This window comes from Coenobita brevimanus, chromosome 94 (assembly GCF_032717465.1).
Source record: "Coenobita brevimanus isolate Jiangsu-jjx chromosome 94, ASM3271746v2, whole genome shotgun sequence".
Taxonomy (NCBI): Eukaryota; Metazoa; Arthropoda; class Malacostraca; order Decapoda; family Coenobitidae; genus Coenobita; species Coenobita brevimanus.
The window spans coordinates 22,528,373-22,552,331 of record NC_137047.1 but is presented as its reverse complement, the minus strand read 5'-3'; the positions used below and the strand labels follow the sequence as shown (position 1 = coordinate 22,552,331).

At 43.6% G+C, this 23,959-nt stretch overlaps 1 protein-coding gene across 3 annotated transcripts in view; it reads left to right on the top strand.

Moving 5' to 3' along the window:
- The window catches only part of LOC145412918 (phosphatidylinositol transfer protein alpha isoform-like), a 58,053-nt gene that overhangs the window by 15,198 nt on the left and 18,896 nt on the right, over positions 1 to 23,959 (top strand). For all 3 annotated transcript variants that reach the window (XM_080282719.1, XM_080282720.1, XM_080282718.1), the window contains 2 exons: positions 15,445 to 15,612; positions 16,792 to 16,913. In XM_080282719.1, coding sequence (XP_080138845.1) covers positions 15,445 to 15,612; positions 16,792 to 16,913 — 290 coding nt within the window. The remainder of the gene's footprint in view (positions 1 to 15,444; positions 15,613 to 16,791; positions 16,914 to 23,959) is intronic.

Sequence of the window (23,959 nt, the reverse complement as noted above, 5' to 3'; positions counted from 1 at the left end):
TACACTAGCCGACCAAGTTCTTGTCCAGTACTTGCAAGCAGTACTGAATCATCAGCATACAACAAATTTGAGATATTCCATCTGTCACCATTCCTTACCAATGCCATCCCTCTCTCCATTACTCGTGTTTTTACTTCTCTCATCACCCCATCCATATGTATATTGAACAACCATGGGGACATCGCACAACCTTGTCGCGTGCCCACACCGATCGTGAACCATTCACTTAGATGCCTATTAACCCCTACACATGCTTCACTGCCATCATAAAAACTCTTGACAGCACCTAGCAGCTTACCATGTACACCATACATGCGCAAGATTTTCCACAATCCTTCTCTGGCCACTTTGTCTTATGCTTTTTCCAGATCCATGAGTGCCATAAACACCTTATGGTCCTTCTCACAAGCCTTCTCTTCTATCTGTCTCACTACAAATATTTGATCCACACATCCTCTGCCATGCCTAAAGCCACTCTGTTCATCACTCACTAGGACTTCTGATATCTCTCTTACTTTCTCTATAATAATTCTTCCATATACCTTCCCTACCACACTCAACAAACATATGCCATGATAATTCTTGCACTCAAATCACTCACCTTTATTTTTGTACAGAGGTGCAATCACAGCCTTCCTCCACTCTGCAGGCACAGTTTCACTCATCCATGCCTTCTTACATATCTCCAACATGCACTTCATTCCACTCTCTCCACTACACTGAAGCATCTCTGCATACTCCTCATCAACCCCAGCTGCTTTCCCATTTTTCTGCTACTTCACAGCGCTCTTCACCTGTGCAAGTGTCACATCTCCTGGTACTGCATTCCTTCTCTGCACACCCCCAAAACCAATCATGTTTACAGCTGCTCTGCTCTCTCTATTCCCATTCATCAGGCTTTCAAAGTATTCTTTCCATCTGGTCCTTACTTCATCCCCATGGATTAACCCTTACACCGCGGGCATGTTTACCAATGTTTTGCGTGTCCCGCTGGGTTATTCGGCGACAGACTCTCAAAAAATATTTGCCCAAAATCAGTTATTAGTCCTAGAATATTAAAATTACATATGCTTATGGCACATATCTTCAGCTTTCTCCTGGAATGTTTGTCGAGCCTTCGTCGATTACCGTAGGACTTGTGGAGACCTCTGAAGTTGGGTAACGAAGTCTCCACTTTACACTTCCCAACAACCCATAATATGATTACCACAGCCAGATATTAACACTATAAACACTACTCTATGATTATCAAGTAGTTTGGGATCCATACTCCAATAAAAAACCCACTGTGAAAGCAATGAAAATTACGAGCGCGTATGACCTTCCCACTTGCGCTAGTTCGCTCTTGGTACTCTGTCATTTATTATTCATAAAACCTCTCACACTTTATATTTCTATTACTATATAACACTTATATATATCTGGAGTTTTTATCCATAAGTTTCCTTCAGTAGTATTAGTTTATTGTCACTGAAGTCATTCAATTTTTCATTCAGTAAAATACGTAGAGAGCCACGGATTCACTTTCACTGTTATAACATCAAGTATTTGTACTCATATTCTTATATTACTAATTACTTACATTACTATTTACATTTTCTATTGTATTTTCAATATTTATCCTTCTATTTTACTTACACTTTGTTATTCACGGTCACTTTCAGTAAGATAAAACTATAATACACTGTTCAATCATATGTACTGAACATCCATTGCTTTCACTTGCTATTTACACATTATTTTCACATTCCTTTCCCACTTGCACTTTTAGAACTGCTTCTGGCTGTGGTAATCAAAGAAGCAGGTAACACAGAGGGGAACCTGGCACTCAGCGCACTGCCAAGAGATGCGTTTGTGCTCAGGTGTGCGTCGGGTGGTATGTGCACACACCTGGCACCTGCAGATCGCAGCCTTCCTCTTGCCCGTGGCAGGCATTAGCACCAGTCTGTGCCGATCCATGTACGCCTTCTGCTCAAGTCTGTCGGGAAGTGTTACTGGATGGCGCCTTGGAGTTGCTGCTGTCACCCTACCATATCTTTCCAGCAGCTGCTGAACACAAGTCCTGGCGAACAACCTCAGGGAGAAGGACTTGGGTGGCTTGACCTTCATCTTGTACAGGATGAAAGCGTTCAGCATCGTCATGTCTATGAGATGCAGAAAAACTTTCCTGTACCACCTAGTATTCTTCCTGAGGCAGTCGATCTCACCAATCATCATGTCGGACTTGTCCACCAGTTGCATGTTGATATTGTAGTCTTAACACAGCATCAGGTTTCGTCACAGGTTCGCCTGTCCTACGGTCGACCTTCCCACTGTCTGTCATTTCCCCCTTGTGTATGGTGGTGAGCATGTGCACGACCCTCTTGTCATGCCACCATATTGCCAGCATCTTCTCAGACTTGCGTAGGTGCACGTCTCCTCGCTGCGAGGTTCCTGCCTCTGGGAATTTAGGGAAGTGGGCACAATTACTTTTGACAGTGCCGCAGGAGCCAATGCCGTGCTGTGAAAGGTATTTGGCAAATTTCGGTGCTGTATGATAGTTGTCTGTATACAGCACATGATTCCCACCAAAATACTTTTCAAGGAGCACTTTCACTACACAGCCTGAGAAGCCAAGGGGGTGCGTTTTATCCAGATCGACAGTGCTGGCTGAATAAATGACGAAGTCAAGGATGTACCCCGTCTTACAGTCGCACAGTACAAAGAACTTGATTCCAAAGCGATGGCGTTTGCTTGGAATGTACTGTACAAACCGAAGACATCATGTGAACAAAACTAAGGCTTTGTCAATGACAACCTTCTGAAAGGGGTGGAAGAATGACATAAATTTATCCTTCATTCTGCTCAGAATCTCCCGGATCTTCCAGAGTGGGTTGGTATGGGAAGGTACATCGTTGTCGGCAAAATGCAGGTTTCCCATGATGTTCCGGAAGCAATCTCTGGCCATGTACTTATTGAAGGTGGGTGAGGGTAGTAAGGGGTCCATGGACCAGTATTCTTCCAACTCATGCTTCTTTGAGTGTGGCATGAGAAGCATGAGGGCGACGAACACATACAGCTCCTGCACTCCCAGCATGGACCACTGTTGCATCTTGGCTGCACCTGTACCGCTTGCAGCACGTTGTGATTCATACCTGTTGGTCTCATCACATATGTGCTGCATGACTTCGTCATCTAGGAAGGCCAAAAGGAAGTCCACACACTCAGCATCATCGTCAAGAGTGAAGGCAGGCTGTACTCCTGAGGAACTCTCATCAAAATCTAAATGTTCTGGGACAAAATTGGACCCTTCCGTCCACGCGAAGGCGTCCAGGATTCCCTGTCTTGGCGGTGTAGGATGGGTGAGGGTGGTGGGTGGCTGTGAGGGAGATTTACCACGTTCAAGGTCACTTGCACTGACCCTGAGTTGCCGTACAGCACTAGCAGCCCTTGCTCTAGTAGCAACTCTACTTTTACGGGTCAGCGATTTACCTCTTCCTCTACGGCCTGCCTTCACTGTTGATGCTGGTGGTGACTCCGACGACGAAGACTCTGGAGATAATTCAGCAGAAGAAGAGGAAGAAATGAGTGAAGTGGGGCTTGGGGAACGGGGAGGTGAATCAACTCGGGACTCATGGCGGGCTGGGTCACGCGGAGCCATTGCTCTGGGGCTAACACGCCGCCTCTTCACTCCTTTCCCAAATTCCTTCCCATGCTGCACTAATGGCTCCTTTCCCTTGGAGCTAGGGATAACTTTGGACACTGAAGCACTCATACTAGTACTTTCTGGCACGATTTCCTCACCCGGCTCATCACACGATTCCCCCGAAGGGTCAAAATCACTATCCATCATCACCATTGACAATTCTGCTAGTTCACGTTCCACTGCAGAGTCACTTAGTCCTTTCCTGCTTCCCTCACGAGTTTTTCTGGGTGTAGAGGTCACGGGGCCCTTTGCAATGGGCGCAGAAGCGGCAGAAATGGCAGGGCGCGAGTGCGACATGTTTTGACCACAGTGGAAGACAAGGAACTAAATGCCGCGGCTTATCTGAGAAGGCAATGAGGATGACAGCTGCTAACTTACATGCTAATAAATTATTGGTAGAAAATCTCGGCAGTACATAAAGAAATAGGTAGTTCCAGGTGAATGTAAATGTCACTTAGGCTTCTCCCTTCCTTTCTGATATATATTTTTATTACAGAAATAGATTACAAGGCATAATTCAAAGGGGAAATTACCGTGGTAATGTAGCGAATGAATGCATGTGAGGTGTTGTGATAATTAGCTAATTCCTGGTGTATACCACTATCACTTACCTTATTTTTTTTTTTTATGTATATTATTTTGTATAAGTATAGGGCATAGGGCTTATTTCAATGGATGAAATCTGTGGAAAAATCCGGAGGAGATTTGCTTAGCGCAGCGCGGTCGGGGAGGTGAGAGGACAGGGTAATGGAGGGGAGTCAGGAAGGGGGGAAAATCGCTAAAATGTCAACAATGGATGGGAGTACAGATGAGATTTGGAGTGCTGACTAGTGTTGGACATTGGCAGTACTGATAGATGATACAAGCCACCACTTGAAAGCCCGGGATAATTCAAAATAACACAGAATCACAGAAGTGACGCACCGCGGTATGATCCATTGCGCCCGAGCATCACGAAAGTGACGCCCCACGGTTAAGGGGTTAATAATCTGCCACCAACATCCTTCACACCATCACATTTCTTTCCACGTGCACTTCTACATATCCACACCTCTTTCCAGAATAACTACTATTTTCGGAGTAGTTTACATTCATTTTTCTTCCTAGATCCTCATTTACCTCCTTTTTCCTCTTCACATGCTTCTTGCTCTCAACATATTCAGGTCTTATTTCAGCTGAACCCCTGTCCTGTAACCACTTTAGCCACTTCTTCCTCTTCCTCCACCGCACTCTTAACCCCTTAACCGCGGGGCGTCACTTTCGTGACGCTTGGGAGCAAGGGTTCATACCGCGGGGCGTCGCTTTTGTGATTCTGTGTTATTTTGAATTCACCTAGGCTTCCAAGTGGGGGCTTGTATCATCTATCAGTACTGCCAGTGTCCAACACTAGTCAGCACTCCTAATCTCATCTGTACTCCCATCCATTGTTGACAATTTAGCCATTTCTCCCCGTTCTTGACTCCCCTCCATAACCCCCCTCCATTACCCTATCCTCTCGCCTGCCTGGCCGTGCTACGCTAAGTAAGTCTTCCCTGGAATTTTTCACTGATTTCATCCATTGAAATAAGCCCTATGCCCTATTCTTATACCAAATAATATATACAAGAAAGAAACAAGGTAAGTGAGAGTGCCATACACCTGGAATTGGCTAATTATCACCTGACAACACCTCACATGCACTCGTTCGCTAATTTTCGCTGTTTATTTCCCCTTGAAATATGCCGTATAATCTATTTTTGTAATAAACATACATATAAGGAGGGAAGGGAGAAGCCTAAGTGATATTTACATTCAACTGGAACTACCTAATTTATAATGTATTGTCTAGATTTCCTGCCAATCATTTCACTGCTATAAATTAGCTGTGTCAAGAGGCTAACGTTGGGAGTACTGATTTCCCTAGGTAGGCCACCACCCCGGCCCACCCTTATCAGTTCACTCTCATCTTCCATTGTGGAGGTACGTCTGTTCGCTCTTGCTAGCTTCAGGGACTTTTCACCCCCATGCAAAGGGCCCTGTGACCTTTGCCCCCTACTAAACCTCGTGTGGAAAGAGGTAAAGGGCTGACAATTGATAAAAGAGTGACTACGATCTTTCTATTGAGTAAAACAGTGCAAGTGGAATTGTAAATAATGTGTAAACAGCAAGTGAAAGTAATGAATGTGAATATACGTGAACAGTGGAAAATAGTTTTATAAGTTACTTCAAGTGACAGTGCATAACAGTGTAAATAAAATAGAAATGTAAATAACGTAAATAAAATAGAGAACGTAAATAGAAATGTAAATGAGTAGTATTATAAGAATACGAGTATGTACCCTAGGAGTAATGAAAGTGAAAGTTTCACTCTAGCATATCTGAATACTATGAGTTATGAGAGTGAAACTGAAAGTGACAGATTCACTCTCAATGCTAGTATACAGGACGAGAAAGTGAATGCTACGTATTTTACTGAAAGAAATTGAATCTCTACAGTGACAATAAACTAATACTACTGAAGGAAACTTATGGATAAAGACTGTAGATATATATAAGTGTTGTATAGTAATAGAAATATAAAGTGTGAGGGGTTTTATGAATAATAAATGACAGAGTACCAAGAGCGAACTAGCACAAGTGTGACGGTCAGACGTGCTCCTAATTTTCATTGCTTTCACAGTGGGTCTTTTTTTGGAGTATGGATCCCAAACTACCTGAAAATCATAGAGTAGTGTTTATAGTGTTAATATCTGGCTGTGGTAATCATGTTACGGGTTGTCGGGAAATGTAAAGTGGAGACTTCGTTACCCAGCTTCAGAGGTCTCCACAAGTCCTACGGTAACCGACGAAGGCTCAACAAACATTCCAGGAGAAAGCTGAAGGTATGTGCCATAAGCATATGTAATTTTAATATTCTAGGCCTAATAACTGATTTTTGGCAAATATTTTTTGAGAGTCTGTCGGAGCCCGAATAACCCCGCGGCACACGCAAAACATTGGTAAACATGCCCGCGGTGTAGGGGTTAACCTCCTCATCCCACCATGCCATACCTTTCTTCTTTGTTGTTACTCTTGCCACACCACACATCACTTTAGCATTCCTAACTAAGCAGTTCCTACATGCATTCCATAGGCTGTCCAGATCCATTTCATTCCAATTCACCAATTCTAACTCCTCCTCTACTTTGGGCCTGTAATCATCTGCCATTTCTTTTATCCTCAGCTTCTCAACTTTCAGTCTCTCTCCCTGACTGCTCCTCTCCCGATCCACCTCACTCCTTTCAGCTTGATCTTACATACCACAATCATATGATCTGACAGACCTCCACAGACCTGATTCACACGACCTGTTTTGGTTCCGACAGGCAGTCCAGCGGCTAGACACCGTCTAGATTTCTTACATGCATTCTAATGTAACTGTTCACATGACCCATCAAGCTGATGGTGGCGGCCGTCCGTCAGCCAACGGACATGTCACAGATATCTTCTCGAGAAATCCTGGCTGGCTAGCTGGCGACTTGACGCCGGCCTGACGGGTTGGTGATGGCTCATGTGAACAAGGATACGTAGCGTACCCGTCCATTCCACGCCTCGCATTTGCCGCCTTGTCCAAGCAGATAACACATACAGTTCATTGTTCGGCATCATGGACGAATGGCTGATCAACCTTGTGCATTCTTATGAAGAGTTATTTGATATGACTAACAAGAGGTACAGTGATAATCTTCATAAAGATATGATATGGAAAGTGATTGGCGAGGAATTAAACAAACCAGATGAGTGTGTCATTAGTTTATTATACTGTACATGAAATTATAACTCATAATCTTTGCAGGTAAAATTTACTGTTTTTTCTAGCCTGAATACAGGATATGCTATATCACTCCCAAGGTAGTGCTCCAGCAGGACTACTGAAAAATTTTACCTCATCTGCCAATTCTTTATACAGGGTCCAGAATTCTCTCTCGAACTTTCTCTTTTCCAGTGACTGGTGTACCCATAACCTTTTACTCTTTCACGAACTTTTTCTTCCTCCTCTTCTAATAGTAGAGCAATTGCCGCCAAATTTCTTTGAGACCGAAAGGTCATATCCTCACGCAACAATGAGCACACACTGAATGATGATGCTGGATGGACCGGGAACGCGTCATGCAAATACACAACATTCTGATGGCGTCAAGCCAGCGAACTGCCTGTTGGAACCAAAACGGGTCGTGTGAATCGGGCCGCATCATCCTCTCACGTCTCTTGTATCAGCAACCATTCCCATCATCGACCTCCCAACAAGCACGTAATCAATCAAGCTTCTTTCAGTACGATCCCTGTTCCCTCTGTACCATGTATATTTATGTACATCTCTGTGTCGAAATATGAGTTACAAATGCACAACCTCCTCTCCTGACACATATCCTTTGGTCTCTTCCCATTATCATTTTCTCCTGGTACTCCATAACAACCCATTATGTCATCCTCAGGACCATTGCTTACTCTTCCATTCATATCCCCAGTTACGATCACTTTATAGCTCCTGGGCATTTCTCCCACTACTTCACCCAGCTCATCTCAAAACTTGTCTTTCTCTCTCTCACTCCTGGCCTCACACAGTGCATATGCTACATTCACTGCCATTTTCACCTTCTCAGACTTGGACTTGACATACATACACCTCGAGCTGACACATTTGTAGTCTCTCATTCCACTCTGCCACACCTCATTCATCAACAAAGCAACTCCTTCCTTTCATCTCCCTCGCCCATGCATTCCTGATCTTACTCATTTCACACTCTCCCACTCCTCCACTTCACACCCTTTCATCTTCGTTTCACACAATGCCGTCACAGCATATCTCACGCTCTTGAACACATTCACCACTTCCACCCTCTTACAATTCCACATGGTCATGCAAATTTGCCCATATGGTTGGGGCCCTGGGCAGGTATTGGGCCCTCCCTGGCTCTCTGATACTACTGCCATGATTAAGTGCTTTGGATAGGGGAATCTGGGGAACAACCCTGCCAGAAACCCCAGTTATGTGGTTACCAACCAGCGTAGTAAATTGTTTCCTGGGTACAGGTAACCATTTGGTTTGTCACTCAGTGTAGAGATCATATGGCATCTCTACATTGAGTGAGTGGATGATTGGTGCCCCCACCTGCAATACTTTTGTAAATAATGTAACATACCATACTAGACACTTAAACCTTTAAACTAAAATGCATTGCAGTCATTTACATGTACAGTATTTGTGTTATTGCCATACATTGCAGAGTTTGCATCCTTCTGATACTTAAACCATGAACGTTTTAATAATTGGGTTAACGAGTAACTGTACACAGTGAGATCTTGCTGTATTTTGCACTTTATTTTATCTACCCAGTAATTATGTTCATTGTTTAACCCCTACACCGCGGGCATGTTTACCAATGTTTTGCGTGTGCCGCGGGGTTATTCGGGCTCCGACAGACTCTCAAAAAATATTTGCCAAAAATCAGTTATTAGGCCTAGAATATTAAAATTACTTATGCTTATGGCACATACCTTCAGCTTTCTTCTGGAATGTTTGTTGAGCCTTCGTCGGTTACCGTAGGACTTGTGGAGACCTCTGAAGTTGGGTAACGAAGTCTCCACTTTACACTTCCCGACAACCCGTAATATGATTACCACAGCCAGATGTTAACACTATAAACACTACTCTATGATTTTCAAGTAGTTTGGGATCCATACTCCAAAAAAAAAACCACTGTGAAAGCAATGAAAATTACGAGCGCATCTGACTGTCGCACTTGCGCTAGGTCGCTCTTGGTACTCTGTCATTTATTATTCATAAAACCCCTCAAACTTTATATTTCTATTACTATATAACACATATATGTATCTACAGTCTTTATCCATAAGTTTCCTTCAGTAGTATTAGTTTATTGTCACTGTAGGGATTCAATTTCTTTCAGTAAAATACGTAGCATTCACTTTCTCATCCTGTATACTAGCATTGAGAGTGAATGTCACTTTCACCTTCTCTCTCATAATTCATAGTATTCAGACATGCTAGAGTGAAACTTTCACTTTCATTACTCCTAGGGTATATACTCATATTCTTATAATACTACTCATTTACATTTCTATTTACGTTCTCTATTTTATTTACGTTATTTACATTTCTATTTTATTTACACTGTGTTATGCACTGTCACTTGAAGTTTTTTTCATTCATTCATTGCCAGACGCCATGTATCCCAGACGGGGTGGCCAATGGCTTAGAGTTAATTGTTTTACAGGGAGGGGCACTAATCCTCCACCAACCCCACTTGACACGTAGGGATGCCAACAGCATCTGGTGTTCCCAGGCGGTCACCCATCCAAGTACTAACCAGACCCAACGTCGCTTAAAGTAACTTATAAAACTATTTTCCACTGTTCACGTATATTCACATTCATTACTTTCACTTTCTGTTTACACATTATTTACAATTCCACTTGCACTGTTATACTCAGTAGAAAGATCGTAGTCACTCTTTTATCAATTGTCAGCCCTTTACCTCTTTCCACACGAGGTTTAGTAGGGGGTAAAGGTCACAGGGCCCTTTGCATGGGGGTGAAAAGTCCCTGAAGCTAGCAAGAGCGAACAGACGTACCTCCACGTTAGAAGATGAGAGTGAACTGATAAGGGTGGGCCGGGGTGGTGGCCTACCTAGGGAAATTCATTACTACCAATGTTAGCCTCTTGAAACAGCTATATATAGCAGTGAAGTGATTGGTAGGAAATCTAGACAATACATTATAAATTAGGTAGTTCCAAGTGAATGTAAATATCACTTAGGCTTCTCCCTTCCCTCCTTATATGTATATTTATTACAAAAATAGATTATACGGCATATTTCAAGGGGAAATAAACAGCAAAAATTAGCGAACGAGTGCACGTGAGGTGTTGTCAGGTGATAATTAGCCAATTCCAGGTGTATGGCACTCTCACTTACCTTATTTCTTTCTTGTGTATATTATTTGGTATAAGAATAGGGCATAGGGCTTATTTCAATGGATGAAATCAGTGAAAAATTCCAGGGAAGATTTACTTAGCGTAGCACGGCCGGGCAGGTGAGAGGATAGGGTAATGGAGGGGGGGAAGGGAGGGGAGTCAAGAACAGGGAGAAATGGCTAAATTGTCAACAATGGATGGGAGTACAGATGAGATTAGGAGTGCTGACTAGTGTTGGACATTGGCAGTACTGATGGATGATACAAGCCCCCACTTGGAAGCCTGGGTGAATTCAAAATAACACAGAATCACAAAAGCGACGCCTCGCGGTATGATCCCTTGCTCCCAAGCGTCACGAAAGTGACGCCCCGCGGTTAAGGGGTTAATCTGGCAGAGTACTTGTTTGGAATGCATATTGTTGGAGGCTTTAAATAAAATTGGTTCCTTATTATAAAATACCCACAGGACCTTGAGTATCGTAAGGAATTCATACCCTCCCCTTCTCCTGTGGATATGCCCATTAGAGCCCATGTTTTACCGTCATGGGATAAATAATGTCTGTCTCTCAATTGCTAGATGCCTTAATCCCGTAAGGAGTGGCCACAAACAAATTGCCTCCATATCACCCTCTCTCCTGCCATTTCACTGCCCTCCGCCCAGCCCACATCCCTTCTCATAAACCCCTCCACTCCATCCCTCCACCTCATCCTTGGTCTCTCACTCTCTCTGCCCCCCCCCCCATCCACCTTACTCACATACACTTTCCTCATTAGTCTGTCTCACCATCCTTACCACATGGCCAAACCATCTCAGTGTATTTCTTCTCATGGTTTCTGTCACATCCAGATCCACACCACAATGCTCCTTCACATCCCCATTTGTCAGTCTGTCTCTCCATGTTACTGTATATGCTCCCCTCAAATAACCAATTTCCACTGCTCTCACTCATGACTTGTGTCCTTCCAGCAAGGTCCAAGCTTCACTTCCATACATTGGAGTTGGTATCACAGTACTATCATACAGAAACTTTTTTGCTTCCATGCTCGCTTCTCCATTGCTTATCACTGCTTTAAAAGAACCAGCAGCCGTTCTTCCCTGTTGCACCCTTTCAAGCACTTCATCCATCATACTTCCATCCTTTCTAATCACACTACCCAAGTCCAGTACTGTACTTAAATGCACTCACATTTTCCATTTCTTCATCATTCAGCCTCACTATACATTCAGTAACTTCATTCCTCTTGAAGACCGTAACATTACTCTTCCCTACAATTCACCTTTAAATTCCGTTTCTTACACACACACTGCCAAACTCATTCACCAGGCCTTTCGGTTCTCCTTCTTCTTCACTTAACAGTACAGTATCTTTTGCAAACAACAATACAGAAAGTTTCCACATGCTGCCCTCTCTCATAAGGGCCACTCCAACATCCACAGATTGAACATCCATGGAGACATGACACATCCCTGTTTCAATCCAACATTCAGACAGAAAATTTCACTCAGTTCATCATCCACACCTACTGCAGCCTTTTGATACGTACTCATCACGGCTTTCAACAACTTCCCATCTACTCCATATATTCTTAATATTTTCCACAATCCTTGTCTATCCACTCTTTCATATGCTTTTTCCAAGTCCATGAAGGCCGCATACAACTTCTTTCCCTTCTCTAGGAACTTTTCCACTAAAGACCTAAGGATAAATGTATGATCTACACAGCCTCCTCCCTTCCTAAAACTTCCCTGTTCTTCTCCAACAAATAAGTAAGTGTCCTACTGAATATCCTGTCAGTTAGTATCCTACCATATACAGTACTTTGCCTATTACACTAAGAAGAGAGATGTCCGTATGATTGCCACACATTTCTTTTTCCCTTTTTGCTCTGTACAGGGGAATAATTATACCTGACTTCCGATCCTCTGGGACCCTACCTTCCTCCCAGACCAATCTGCACATCTTCCATATCCATTCTAATGCTATCTCTCCCCCATGCTTGAATATTGAACCACACATTCCATCAAATCCTAGGGCTTTTCCCATTTTGATTCTTTTCATTGCATCCACTACTGTACTTCCATCCAACTGATCTGTTCCTCCCTTCTCACCACCCTCCTTCTCCTAGCTTTTCCCCAGCCACTTACACTTGCATTACTTTCATTCTCTGTGTTCAACAGTTCCTTCTCTCCATCTGCTCACTTTTTCTTCCTTCTCCACAATCAATCTACCATTTTTATCTCACTCCCCTATTAACTTCTCTGTCACCTGTTCTAATTCTCCCTCCTTTCAAAATATTTTCTTACATTCTCTCCCCTTTACACTCAGATTGCTTCCAAATTCTTCATCCACTCTATTTTTACCCTCTCTTACTGATCTTTTCACTTCCCTCTTCCTCTTCTACATATAACTCTCTTCCATCTCTCAACTTCTTCCATGCCTCTGCTTTCCATCCACTCACTATATGCTTTCCTCTATTGTCCCACAGCTTGCCTCACCTCTTCATTCCACCATGCTCTTCCTTTCACTCCTTTTCATCTTCTCTTCACCTCACACACCATCACATATGCTGCAGATTTCTTCTGTGAAAATCTTGCCCTCACTTTCCACCTCCCCCATCTGCTCCAAGTCTTATTTACCCAATAACTCTTCCACTTCTCTCTCATATTCTGCCTTTTTTGCATCCTCATGCAACCTTTCTACCCTCCTTGTGTATACTATTTCCTCCTGTTCTTCCCTCCTTCTATTCCTCCATTGCACTTGAACCTTGACTTTCACCATCAGCAGGTGGTGGTCAGAAAGTCCACTCCTCCAGACTCTGTATGCAGTTGCATCCATTACTTTCTCATTCTGTCATCCACACACGCATGATAATCATTGCCTTCCATTCATTCAGCCCACCACCCACCCTTCATATCACTTGCCATGTTTACCCGTGAATCATTTGTGCCTAAAGAGTGTATAGCTGTCACCAATCGCCTCAATGCACAGATGTCCACTAGAGCACTGCCATTCTCATCCACTTCTACAGGCACGCTCCACTCGCCAATTACTCCATCCACCTTCACATTCCCTAATTTTCCATTCATATCTCCATTCAAAAACACACTTATTCCCCTCAGACTTTTCCATGCACGCTTCCACATTTGTTCAGAACTCTTCTTTGACTTTGCTTGCATGTTTCTGCGCTGGCACATACACACAGTCATCTATGTTTGTATTCCAACTTTCAATCTTAACCTGCACAGTCCTTGAACCAACTGGTCCAAACTCTCATTTAGTCTCCTTCCATCCCTTGCACTCTTATTCTCACCTACTCCTGTGCATATACCCCACCCATACTTCCACTCTCTCACACTCTCATTTAGTTTCAGTTAATCCACATATGTCCTCTTTTGCACCCTCAAGCATCTGGACAATCTCTGTCACTTTCACATCATCATTCGCATCCCTTACGTTCCATGTTGTAATATGTACCGTGTCCTTTGTCCTGTCCTTGATTGTCACCTGTTTGTCAGTTCTAATCCGATACTTCATGCTTGTATTTTTAGTTAGTTGTTTTCCAGGGAGGGGCACTAACCCTCCCTCAACCCATTTGTTGACATGTACTGGTCACATGTTGACATTGGTTATAAAGTCACCACCTAGAGTACAGTAGTAAATGATTTCCTGGTTTGCATGAAGTCATTTGGCATGTCACTCAGTGTTGAGTTACCCACAATAGAGCACCACTACACTGAGTAAGTGGATGATGGGCATCCCCACCGACCACAGTGTCAATGACCATCTTTATATATAGTAATGAACCTGTGTACTTTATGCTGCAAGGTACACTTTATGATACTTCAGGTCCTATCATTGGTAGAAATGGTCATCGCTTGGGATTAAATTTTTGCAGTTGTTCAGTAATTTCCTGGCTTTATGTATTGCAAGTTTAAAAGAGGGCTGGGTGATTTGTAAGCTTCAGGCTGTTCCTGGGAAGGGTTTCACTCAGCTGAATAGATTGACTGATTTTAAAGTTCCTCATTGTGCTTCAACCATTTAAGGGTTGTGTTAAACAGAATGCTGCCATCAGGCTGTGAAAAGAAATTCATGCATTTGCTGCAGTCAGGTTTGGAAAAGCTGAATCACTTTCTTGTGCTGTAGTGTGGTTATGAAAAGAAGTGCTTGCATGTGTATCAATAGATTTTGTAGTTCTTAAGTTTTCAAATCCGTGTTTTAACTACTGAGACATAGTGTCCATCATCACTTTCTTTGCATGATGATAGACTGAAAGGTAATTAGTGCATTGTCTTTTCCTTGAAGTGTATGATGTTTCCTGTACACCAGGACACTATTTACAGTGCTGAGTGGTAACCATATAACCAACTTATGGCACCTGGTGTTTTAGTGGGTATTTAAGGCGCTTGAGTTGGATTGAACCGGTACAGGTTTATATCCAAGGGATATTTGGGGTTCATTGTTCACGTAATGCCACTCAGGGATGAGTGAAGCTGGTCACTCTCATCTGAAATGTCAGGACCAACTTGCCTGTCCCTAGGCTCCTACACTCCTCATGGGGCATGAATGAATGTATGATGTTATATTGAATGAGATGTGTTGGTGACCTTGTGAAAAATGTTTTGAAATGGAAGGTTACAATTCTTTAAACAGTAAAACCTTTGTACAGTACTGTATTTTTTTACTTTTAAATGGTAGAGGATTAATTAGAATCTGGATACTGAGTACTGTATTTTTCTAACAGTATCAAAGGAGGATGAGACTTGGCTGATGAAAATGACATGAAATATGACTCTTCATTTATTTCAGGCACACAAACTGACTGGAGAAAAGCTAAAGTTACGTGAGGTTGTGATAGTTGACATTGCCAACGATCCTGTCAAGACGTCAGATTACAAACCAGAGGAAGATCCTACCAAGTTTAAATCACAGAAGACAGGGCGAGGTCCCCTTCAAGGCCCTCAATGGTGGAAGAAGGTATGTGGCAGGTATTAGGCAGTTGCCTTTAACTGCAAATTAAATAATAGTCCACAATTTAAAATACATTATTATTTTATTGTCACTTGAAGCCCTTCTTTGACACCCTTTTCTATATATTGTACAGTGGGGCACCAATTTTCGTGCCTAATTGGGTCCAAAAATAATGCGCGAAAGTGGAATTAGCGAAAGTTGGGGCATTGTCTTTATGGCAAAAAGGCTAATTGGTTCCCGGTTATCCTAAAGTAACATCAGATTTTCATTTTCACTTGCAATACAGTACATCAAATCACTATTGTACATTGCATTGTGAGATACAAACACTGTTTTTTGCGCCCTTGTCCTTGAGCTCAACTATCTTCCTTTTCATTTCATTATTATACTGCCGTTTCTTCACTCCAACACGATACTCTCTTTTAGCCTTGGCCTTTCCTCCCGACTTTGAATGTCCCGGCCACTTTTTATCACCACCACTGCCTCCCGGCCCTCCCCCCACACCACCAGGCTCTCCCCCCACACCACCAGGCCCTTTCCCCACACTACCAGGTATAGTAGAGGCCATTGAACCGTGAGAATCCAACACAGTGGAGCTAGCACGCTCGTACACAATGGCGGGAATGGGTGGACAGAGTGTTGACATGACGTCATTCAAGATGGTGGTGGGTTGCGGGCGGGCGGTGCAGGAAATTCAAAGTTCAGAATATTGTCCCAAACCCAAAATTTGTGCGCGAAAATCGATTTTTTTCAAGCGAAAGTGGAAGTTAGGGAATATTTGGTGCATGCCGCGAAAGTGGATTCCGCGAATCCTGCTGTAGCGAAAGTTGGTGCACTACTGTACAATCTTTGAGCATATTCATGTCAATTAATCATATTTTTCTTGATCCACAGTGTTCAGCAACTGTTAGTAGAGGTACAGGTAGTTACAATTTAATCAGTTTTGATGATTGGTTAACCCTTGCTGAGCTACATAACTCATATGAGGCAAAAACGAACATCTGCACGGGTGAAGCTGCAAGTCTCATGTGAGGTCCAATTTACACTGGTTATAAACCAGTGACTCAGGGGAGCCAAACTCCTTTCCAAAGAATCAGCCCAGCAGGGGTTAAGTAGTAAACCCATGGGAACCCTCACTTGGCCAAAGGAACTGTAGTATCATTTTCATTTAATATTTTATTTCAGTGCGATCCTGTGATGACCTGCTATAAGTTGGTAACCTGTGAATTCAAATGGTTTGGACTGCAGTCTCGGGTGGAGAAGTTCATACAAGATGTAGAACGCAGACTCTTCACTAATTTTCACAGGTGACTTCTTTTGAATGTTGTTCTTTGCTAACTAAATATAACAGTGGAAAATTTGGGAGGTATTGAAGTTTCTTTATAAGCGTGTATTCAAGGCAGCAAGGAAAGTGTCTAGAATGGTTAGCTTATGCAGTTTAGCCTTGAGGAGGTACTGGAGGTTCCAAGAATAGAGTTTACTGAGGCACAAGTAATGTGTAGTACATCAAGGTTATTGTTTAAGGTACAGCCAGATGCCATGAGCTGCATAGCCTAGTTGTTTTTCTCTTAGTTGGGTCTTTTCCTGTGGTGGGTTATTCATCCAGTATCTTGGAGTACTAAACCACTGCATCATCTAGGTTACCTCAGTTACTGCCCCCAAATATTACCCTAGGTACTCATTTCACTTACCGGCCAACAAAGGTTGAATGGGCACATGAGTCGTGTGACACTGGCTGCCCATACCAGGATTTGAATCATTTTGATAAGGGCCAGCTGCTTTGCTGACCGAGAAAGATGTGGGACGAGGTCATTAAGTGTGACATCAGGGTTGAGGGACCGAACAGGGAGGCTGCCATAGATTGCACAGCATGGAGAGCCGCCATTAGGTGACCAAGACCGACGTGTGCAAGCATGTTGGAGCCTTTAGAAATGAACGAATGAATGATACTAACCACTCAGTTCCAGTGGTGGCCATACAAAATTCTTAATGGTCTGTAGTAATAATAGTAGTTGTTCCCTTGGCAGTCTGGCCGAACAGCCTCGAGTCCCTAAGGAAGGCCATGGTTGGGACTGGGCTTTCCCACAGAGCTCTCAAGGAGTGTATGTTGTGTTTTTGGCATAGGTGATTGTGTGCAATGCAATCTTCCATAATGTGCTTAATAGTATGGGTTGCTGCGTTATAGTTTGAACAGGCATTAGCAACGGAGTCATCCAGCCTTTTCTGGTAACTTAAGAGGGTTGGATGATGCCCACATCTCAGCCTGGCCAGGTGGACCCCGTCCTCACAAGGGAGATAGGAGTCAGAAGGATGGATATCAGGAGGCTGTGCATGCAGCTGTGTGTTGTCTTTAAATGAATGAGTGATTTGAGTTTGGATATGCTTCTGGAAGCTGGTCTGAGGCGGGTGAGGGGGCAGAGATGACAGTATTTGTGTATAGTATCATGTGCTGGGTGTTGTTTGATGTTCCTTGGTGTGTGTGGATGTGCTGCCATGTAGTGTAGTGGATGTTGTGGGTTTGCAGAGGCTGCAGCAAGGATTTGGGTGCCTCTCATGTCCAGGTGATCCTTGACTTTGAGGACTTTGGTTTCTTGATGTTGATGGTCTGTGGGTGTAGTAGCTATGCAGCCTGTGATTATTTTTAGGGCCTTGTTCTGTATGGTCTGTAGGGTGTTGTAGTGTGTTTTAGTGGGGTTAGGAGCCCAAGCAGGGCTTGCAAACTTTCATCACTGAATGTATATATTGTTTGTATACTGTGTTGGTGGTTTCTTCGTTGTGTCCAAGTGTTGTTTAGGCAAGTGACCTCAAAGTATTGAGTCTTGGTGTTATTTTATTTTTACTGTTTGTGATGTGTTGTTTAAATGACATTGATGTAATGTATGTTACGCCAAGGATTTTGTGTGTGTGTATATTTACCTATTTGTAGTATACATGACTTGAGCAATGCTCGTGCTATCATGTCTCCATATATGCATTTATCTAGTCTACTTTTACACACATGAATGTTTTTCGCCTGCACCACCTCTTCGTCTAAGTCGTTCCAATATTTATGTATTTACCTAATATACCTAATTGGGATATACACGAAATGTCCTATGCTCGTGGGTCCCCGTCGCTGTTTCTCAGGAAGTCAAATTTAGCTTTAAACCCATTTAAGTTTTTAGACTGGACGATCTCTCTGTCCAGGCTATTCCACAGGTCTATACTTCTATAAGGAAAGCTATATTTCTTGATATCCTTCAAGCAGCTTGACTTCTTCAATTTCATTCCGTGTCCTCTTGTTGCTCTCTTATCCCATACAAACAGATCTTCTCTGTCAATTTTATCTACTCCTATCATGGTCCTGAACACTGCTATCATGTCTCTTCTCTTTCTCCTGTCCTTTAAGGAAGGCAGATCCAGCTTTTCCAGCCTCTCTCTGTATGACAGATCTGCCAAACTGAGGACCATCTTGGTTGCTGTTCTTTGTATTCTCTCAATCTTGTTTATATCTTTCTTTTTGTGTGGAGACCACACTACTGCTGCATACTCTAACCTGGGGCAGATCATGGCCACCATCAATTTTTTCATCATCTCCTCATCCATATAATGAAATGCTATTCTTATGTTAGTCAAGAGTTTATACGTCTCTCTAACTATCTTGTTAATATGTTTTTCAGGTGACAAACTATCTTGGACCAGCACTCCCAAATCTTTCTCTTCTCTCGTTTTTATGATTAATTCATTACCCAACAAATAATTCAGTGATGGCCTCCTGGTACTTTTACCATCCATCATCCAGTCTTATATTGCCTCATGAGGAGCGTAGGAGCCCGGGGCTAGGCAGTTGGTCCCGACATTTAAGATGACAGTGACCAGCCTCACTCATCCCTTAGTGGCATTATATGAGCAATCAACCCCAACCACTCCTTGGATATAAACTTTCACCGGCTCAATCCGATTGGAGCGCAATAATTACCCACTAAACCACCAGGCGCCGAAATCTGGTTATATGGTTACCACCCAGCGTAGTAAATGGTTTCCTGGTGTACAGGAAACCATTTGATTTGTCACTCAGTTTAGAGTCACCCACAGGCAGAAGGGAGAGGAAAGAATGAAGGAAAGAAAGACAGAAGAGGGAGTGTAAAGTTGCCCATAGGCAGCAGGACAAGGAAAGAATGAAAGAAAGGAAGACAAAAGAGGATGGATGGAAAGAAGGATGGAGGAGAGGAAAGGGCAGACACCCGACAGCAGCACTAGATCGAGTGAGTGGATGGTGAGCGCCCCCACCTACCACTTACCTGTTTCCGATATTTTACATTTCTTTACATTAAATTTCATTTCCCACATCCGGATCCAATCATGTATCCTATCCAGATCCTCCTGCAGCATTTTACAATCCTCCTCAACCTCTAACTTCCTCAAGATCTTTACATCATCAGCAAACAGACTTGCATAACTGTTCACTCCATCTACCATATCATTTACATAAATCAGGAACATTACTGGAGCCAACACCAAGCCTTGTGGGACTCCACTTGTTACTTCCCTCCATCCAGACATCCTCTCCTTTATTACTGTCCTCATTTGTCTGTCTCTCCAAAAGTCTCATCCATTCCAGGAGTTTCCCCTTCAGTCCTCCTATATACTCAAGTTTCCACATTAGTCTCTTATGAGGTACCTTGTCGAAGGCCTTCTCTAAGTCTAATTATACACAATCCACCCAACCATCTCTTTCCTGTACCACGTGAATCACTCTTGAGTAAAAGCTCAACAAGTTGGAAACACATGACCTTCCACTTCTGAATCCAAACTGACATACAGCCAAAATAATCATTTCTTTTAGATATTTTATTCATCTGTCTTTCAGGATTCTCTCACACAATTTTGCGACCATGCTGGTTAGAGACACCGGTCTATAATTCAGGGGTTCTTCCCTGTTTCCTCCCTTATAAATTGGTACCACATTTGCCCACTTCCATTCTTGTGGCACTTTCCCCTCTTCCAGAGAACACACAATTAAACTGTGAATTTTATCCTCCAGTTGTTCTCTGCTTTCCTTCAGTGCCCAATTAGAAATTCCATCAGGTCCTGGGGCTTTCCTTACATCTTGAGTTTTCAGTAATTTATACTCTTCCTGTACCTCCACTTTTATATCTTTTATCACCGGTACATTTCTAATCACTCCCTCCCCTTCCACAAACTCCTTTTCATTAGTGAAAACCGATTGGAAACATTTGTTCATTATTTCAGCTTGCACTGCTGCATCTTTATAGACCTCTCTTTTTACTTTCAGTTTGGTGATTCCTTCTCTTTGTTTCAGTTTGCCATTAACAGATCTGTAAAACAGTTTGGGTTCATCCTTGCATTTGTCTATTATACCTTTTTCAAAATTCCTTTCTTCTTCTCTGTGTATGCATTTCTAGTTCTTTTATATTCTTCCTTTGTTCTGTTGTTACCTCTCTTTCTCCAGTTGTTCCATGCCTTATCTCTCTCCTTTTTTGGTGTATCTCTCCTTTTTTCCTGTCATACACCTGTTAACCCTTTAACCGCGGGTATTGTTTTGGTCAGACTGTCCTCTCCCGCGGGGGTTTCAGCCAAATGTAAACAAACCTTTAAACCTTAATAACTCTGCACAGAATAAAGCTAGAGAAAAAAATAAGGTACCATTAGAAAGTACCAACCTTCAGCTTTCCATTGATGTAGGTTTCATGACTTTGTTGACTTTCACAGGATGGGGAGAGCCGTTAGAAGTGAGGGGTGTGAAATAACTATTTTACGCCCCACACACCAGTACCAAATGCCAACCACTCTCTCATAATAGTAATATAAACATATATGAACACTGTACACACGATAAACACCCACTCTGTGTTCACTGAGGTAGGTAAAAGGCACTTCCCTGCGGCTGCGCCCGCTCTTCACTGCGGCTGCGCCTCTTCACTGCGGCGGCACCCGCTCACTGACGTTTCATGCGATCTTTTCATTCTTTCTAACTTCTAATATTATTTTACATATAATCTGGGCAATATACATTATGTTTACACTGCACTTATTACTATATTGCGTCACTGGCGCATCACAGAATTACACAAGTGCCGCAGAATTACACAAGTGCCGCAGATTCTCTTATTACAATATCACTTATAATACTGGCCAATATTTACATTTTTTTCTAGGCAAAATATCCCTTATTACTACATTATCCATTATACAATTATTGGCAAAGCACGTCACTGTCGCATCACTATATATCACTGTCACTTTCACTCAGAGAGTGGTACTCGGCAAAGCACGGAGTTACACATAGAGCGACTTGGCATTCCAGGCACTGGTGTGTGCTCATTTTTCTCGTCCTAGGCCTCCGTGTGGTGTTAGAACATACTCTGCAGCGGCCCTGTGACAACCTGCCGCCTGCTGTAAGAGGCAATTTCACAAGCTGGTGCCGGCTCATGTAATTGCGGCACTCAAGACGGTCAGGTTGTGTGTCAGAGTGTCGCCTCGGGATCAATGCCGTCACCTGACCAAATCGTGCAAGTAGCTGCAGCACGACAGTCTTGGAAAACTGTCTCAGTGATGGTAGCCTTATGCCCCCGACTTGTGTCTTGTAGAGAATGAAGGCGTTGAGCATGCACATATCGAGCATGTGCAGGCAAGCCTTCCTGTACCATCGGTTGTTTCTCCTGAGACAGTCGATTTCGCCAATCATCATATCAGACTTATCAACAAGTCTCATATTGACATTGTAATCAATGACGGCATCAGGCTTCATGATTGGCTCTCCCGTCCTGTAGCTGACCTTCCCAGTTCTCTGCAATTCCCCCTTGTGGATGGTGCTGATCATATTCACGACCTTCTTGTCATGCCACCTGATCGCAAGAAGCTTGTCTGACTTCTTCAGGTGAACATCTCCCTTGGATGATGATGATGCTTCGGGGAAACTTGGCCACTCTTTCCTATAGCTCCGTACAGTGCCAACAGTGCCAATGCCGTGTTCAGCAAGGTATTTGGAGAGTTTCGGTGCTGTGTAGTAATTGTCTGTGTACAGCACATGATTACCACCAAAATACCTCTCCATCAGCACTTTTACAACGGAGCCAGAGAAGCCAAGGGGGTCTTTTCTGTTCACATCCATTGTGCTAGCAGAGTAGATGACAAAATCAAGGATATACCCCGTCTCACAGTCACACAGCACAAAGAACTTTATCCCAAAGCGGTGGCGTTTGCTGGGGATGTACTGCATGAATTTGAGACGTCCTCTGAACAATACCAGGGATTCGTCTATGACTACTTTCTGCATAGGCCAGAAAAATCGCATAAATCGATCCCTAATCCTGTTGAGAAAATCCCTCACTTTCCACAAAGGGTCAGTTTGGGACGGGTTTGCATTGTCAGCGAAGTGCAGGTATCCAAGCAGCTGTCGGAACCGATCCCGTGACATATACTTCCCGAATATTGGGATAGTAGTAATGTCATCCACGAGCCAGTACTCCTCCAACTCATGTCTCTTTATATGGGGCATCAGAAACATTAGGGCAAAAAAAACATACAGCTCTCTGATTCCGACAGGCAACCACGACACTTGCTTTGGTGAGCCAATAGGTCCCAGCCCTTCTGCTGCACACTGAGCTGCATACCTGTTGGTCTCATCGCTGACATGCTGCACGATTTCATCATCCATGAAGGCCAGGAAGTAGTCAACAAAGTCATCTCCTGCGTTGCATGGGAAGGCAGGCTGTATTCCAGCATTTGTCATATCAAACGGTGGATTGTGTGGCTGAAAATATGCACCGTCAGACCAAACAAATGCATCCACTTTCCCTGTGCGTGGTTCAGTGGCAGTGGCAGGTTGCATTGCACTCGTTTCCCCGTGAGGAGGAGCTGAGGTGGAGGCAATGGGTGAGGCAGGAGGCGAGCGGGAGGGGGGTGAGGCAGGAGGCAACGGGGAGGGGGGTGAGTGGGGGGGGGTGGCGAGGGTGAGGGAGCTGAGCGGGGGGCAGGCAGGGGGGTTTCTGACCTGGTGTGTGGTGAAACTTGACCCTTTCTACCCCGCTTATCACCTCGCTTATCTCCTCGCTTATCGCCCAGCTTTGCCCTGCAACTGCCACGCATCCCCTTTGTTCTAGGCCTGCCTGCACGGCCTGCATGGCCTGCCTTCCCTCGCTTTGCAGGCTTTGGGAATTCGTACTCCTCAGATAATGTAGACTGAGGAGAGGGCACGGCAGATGATGATGATGATGATGTGAGGGCAATAGGGCTAGGGGAATGGGAAATTGATGGGAAATGCTTACTAGGGCCTGGTGTGGGAGACGTGAGCCTGCGCTTCACTCCCTTCCCACGTGCAATACCAGATTTGCCCATAGGAGCCTTTCCT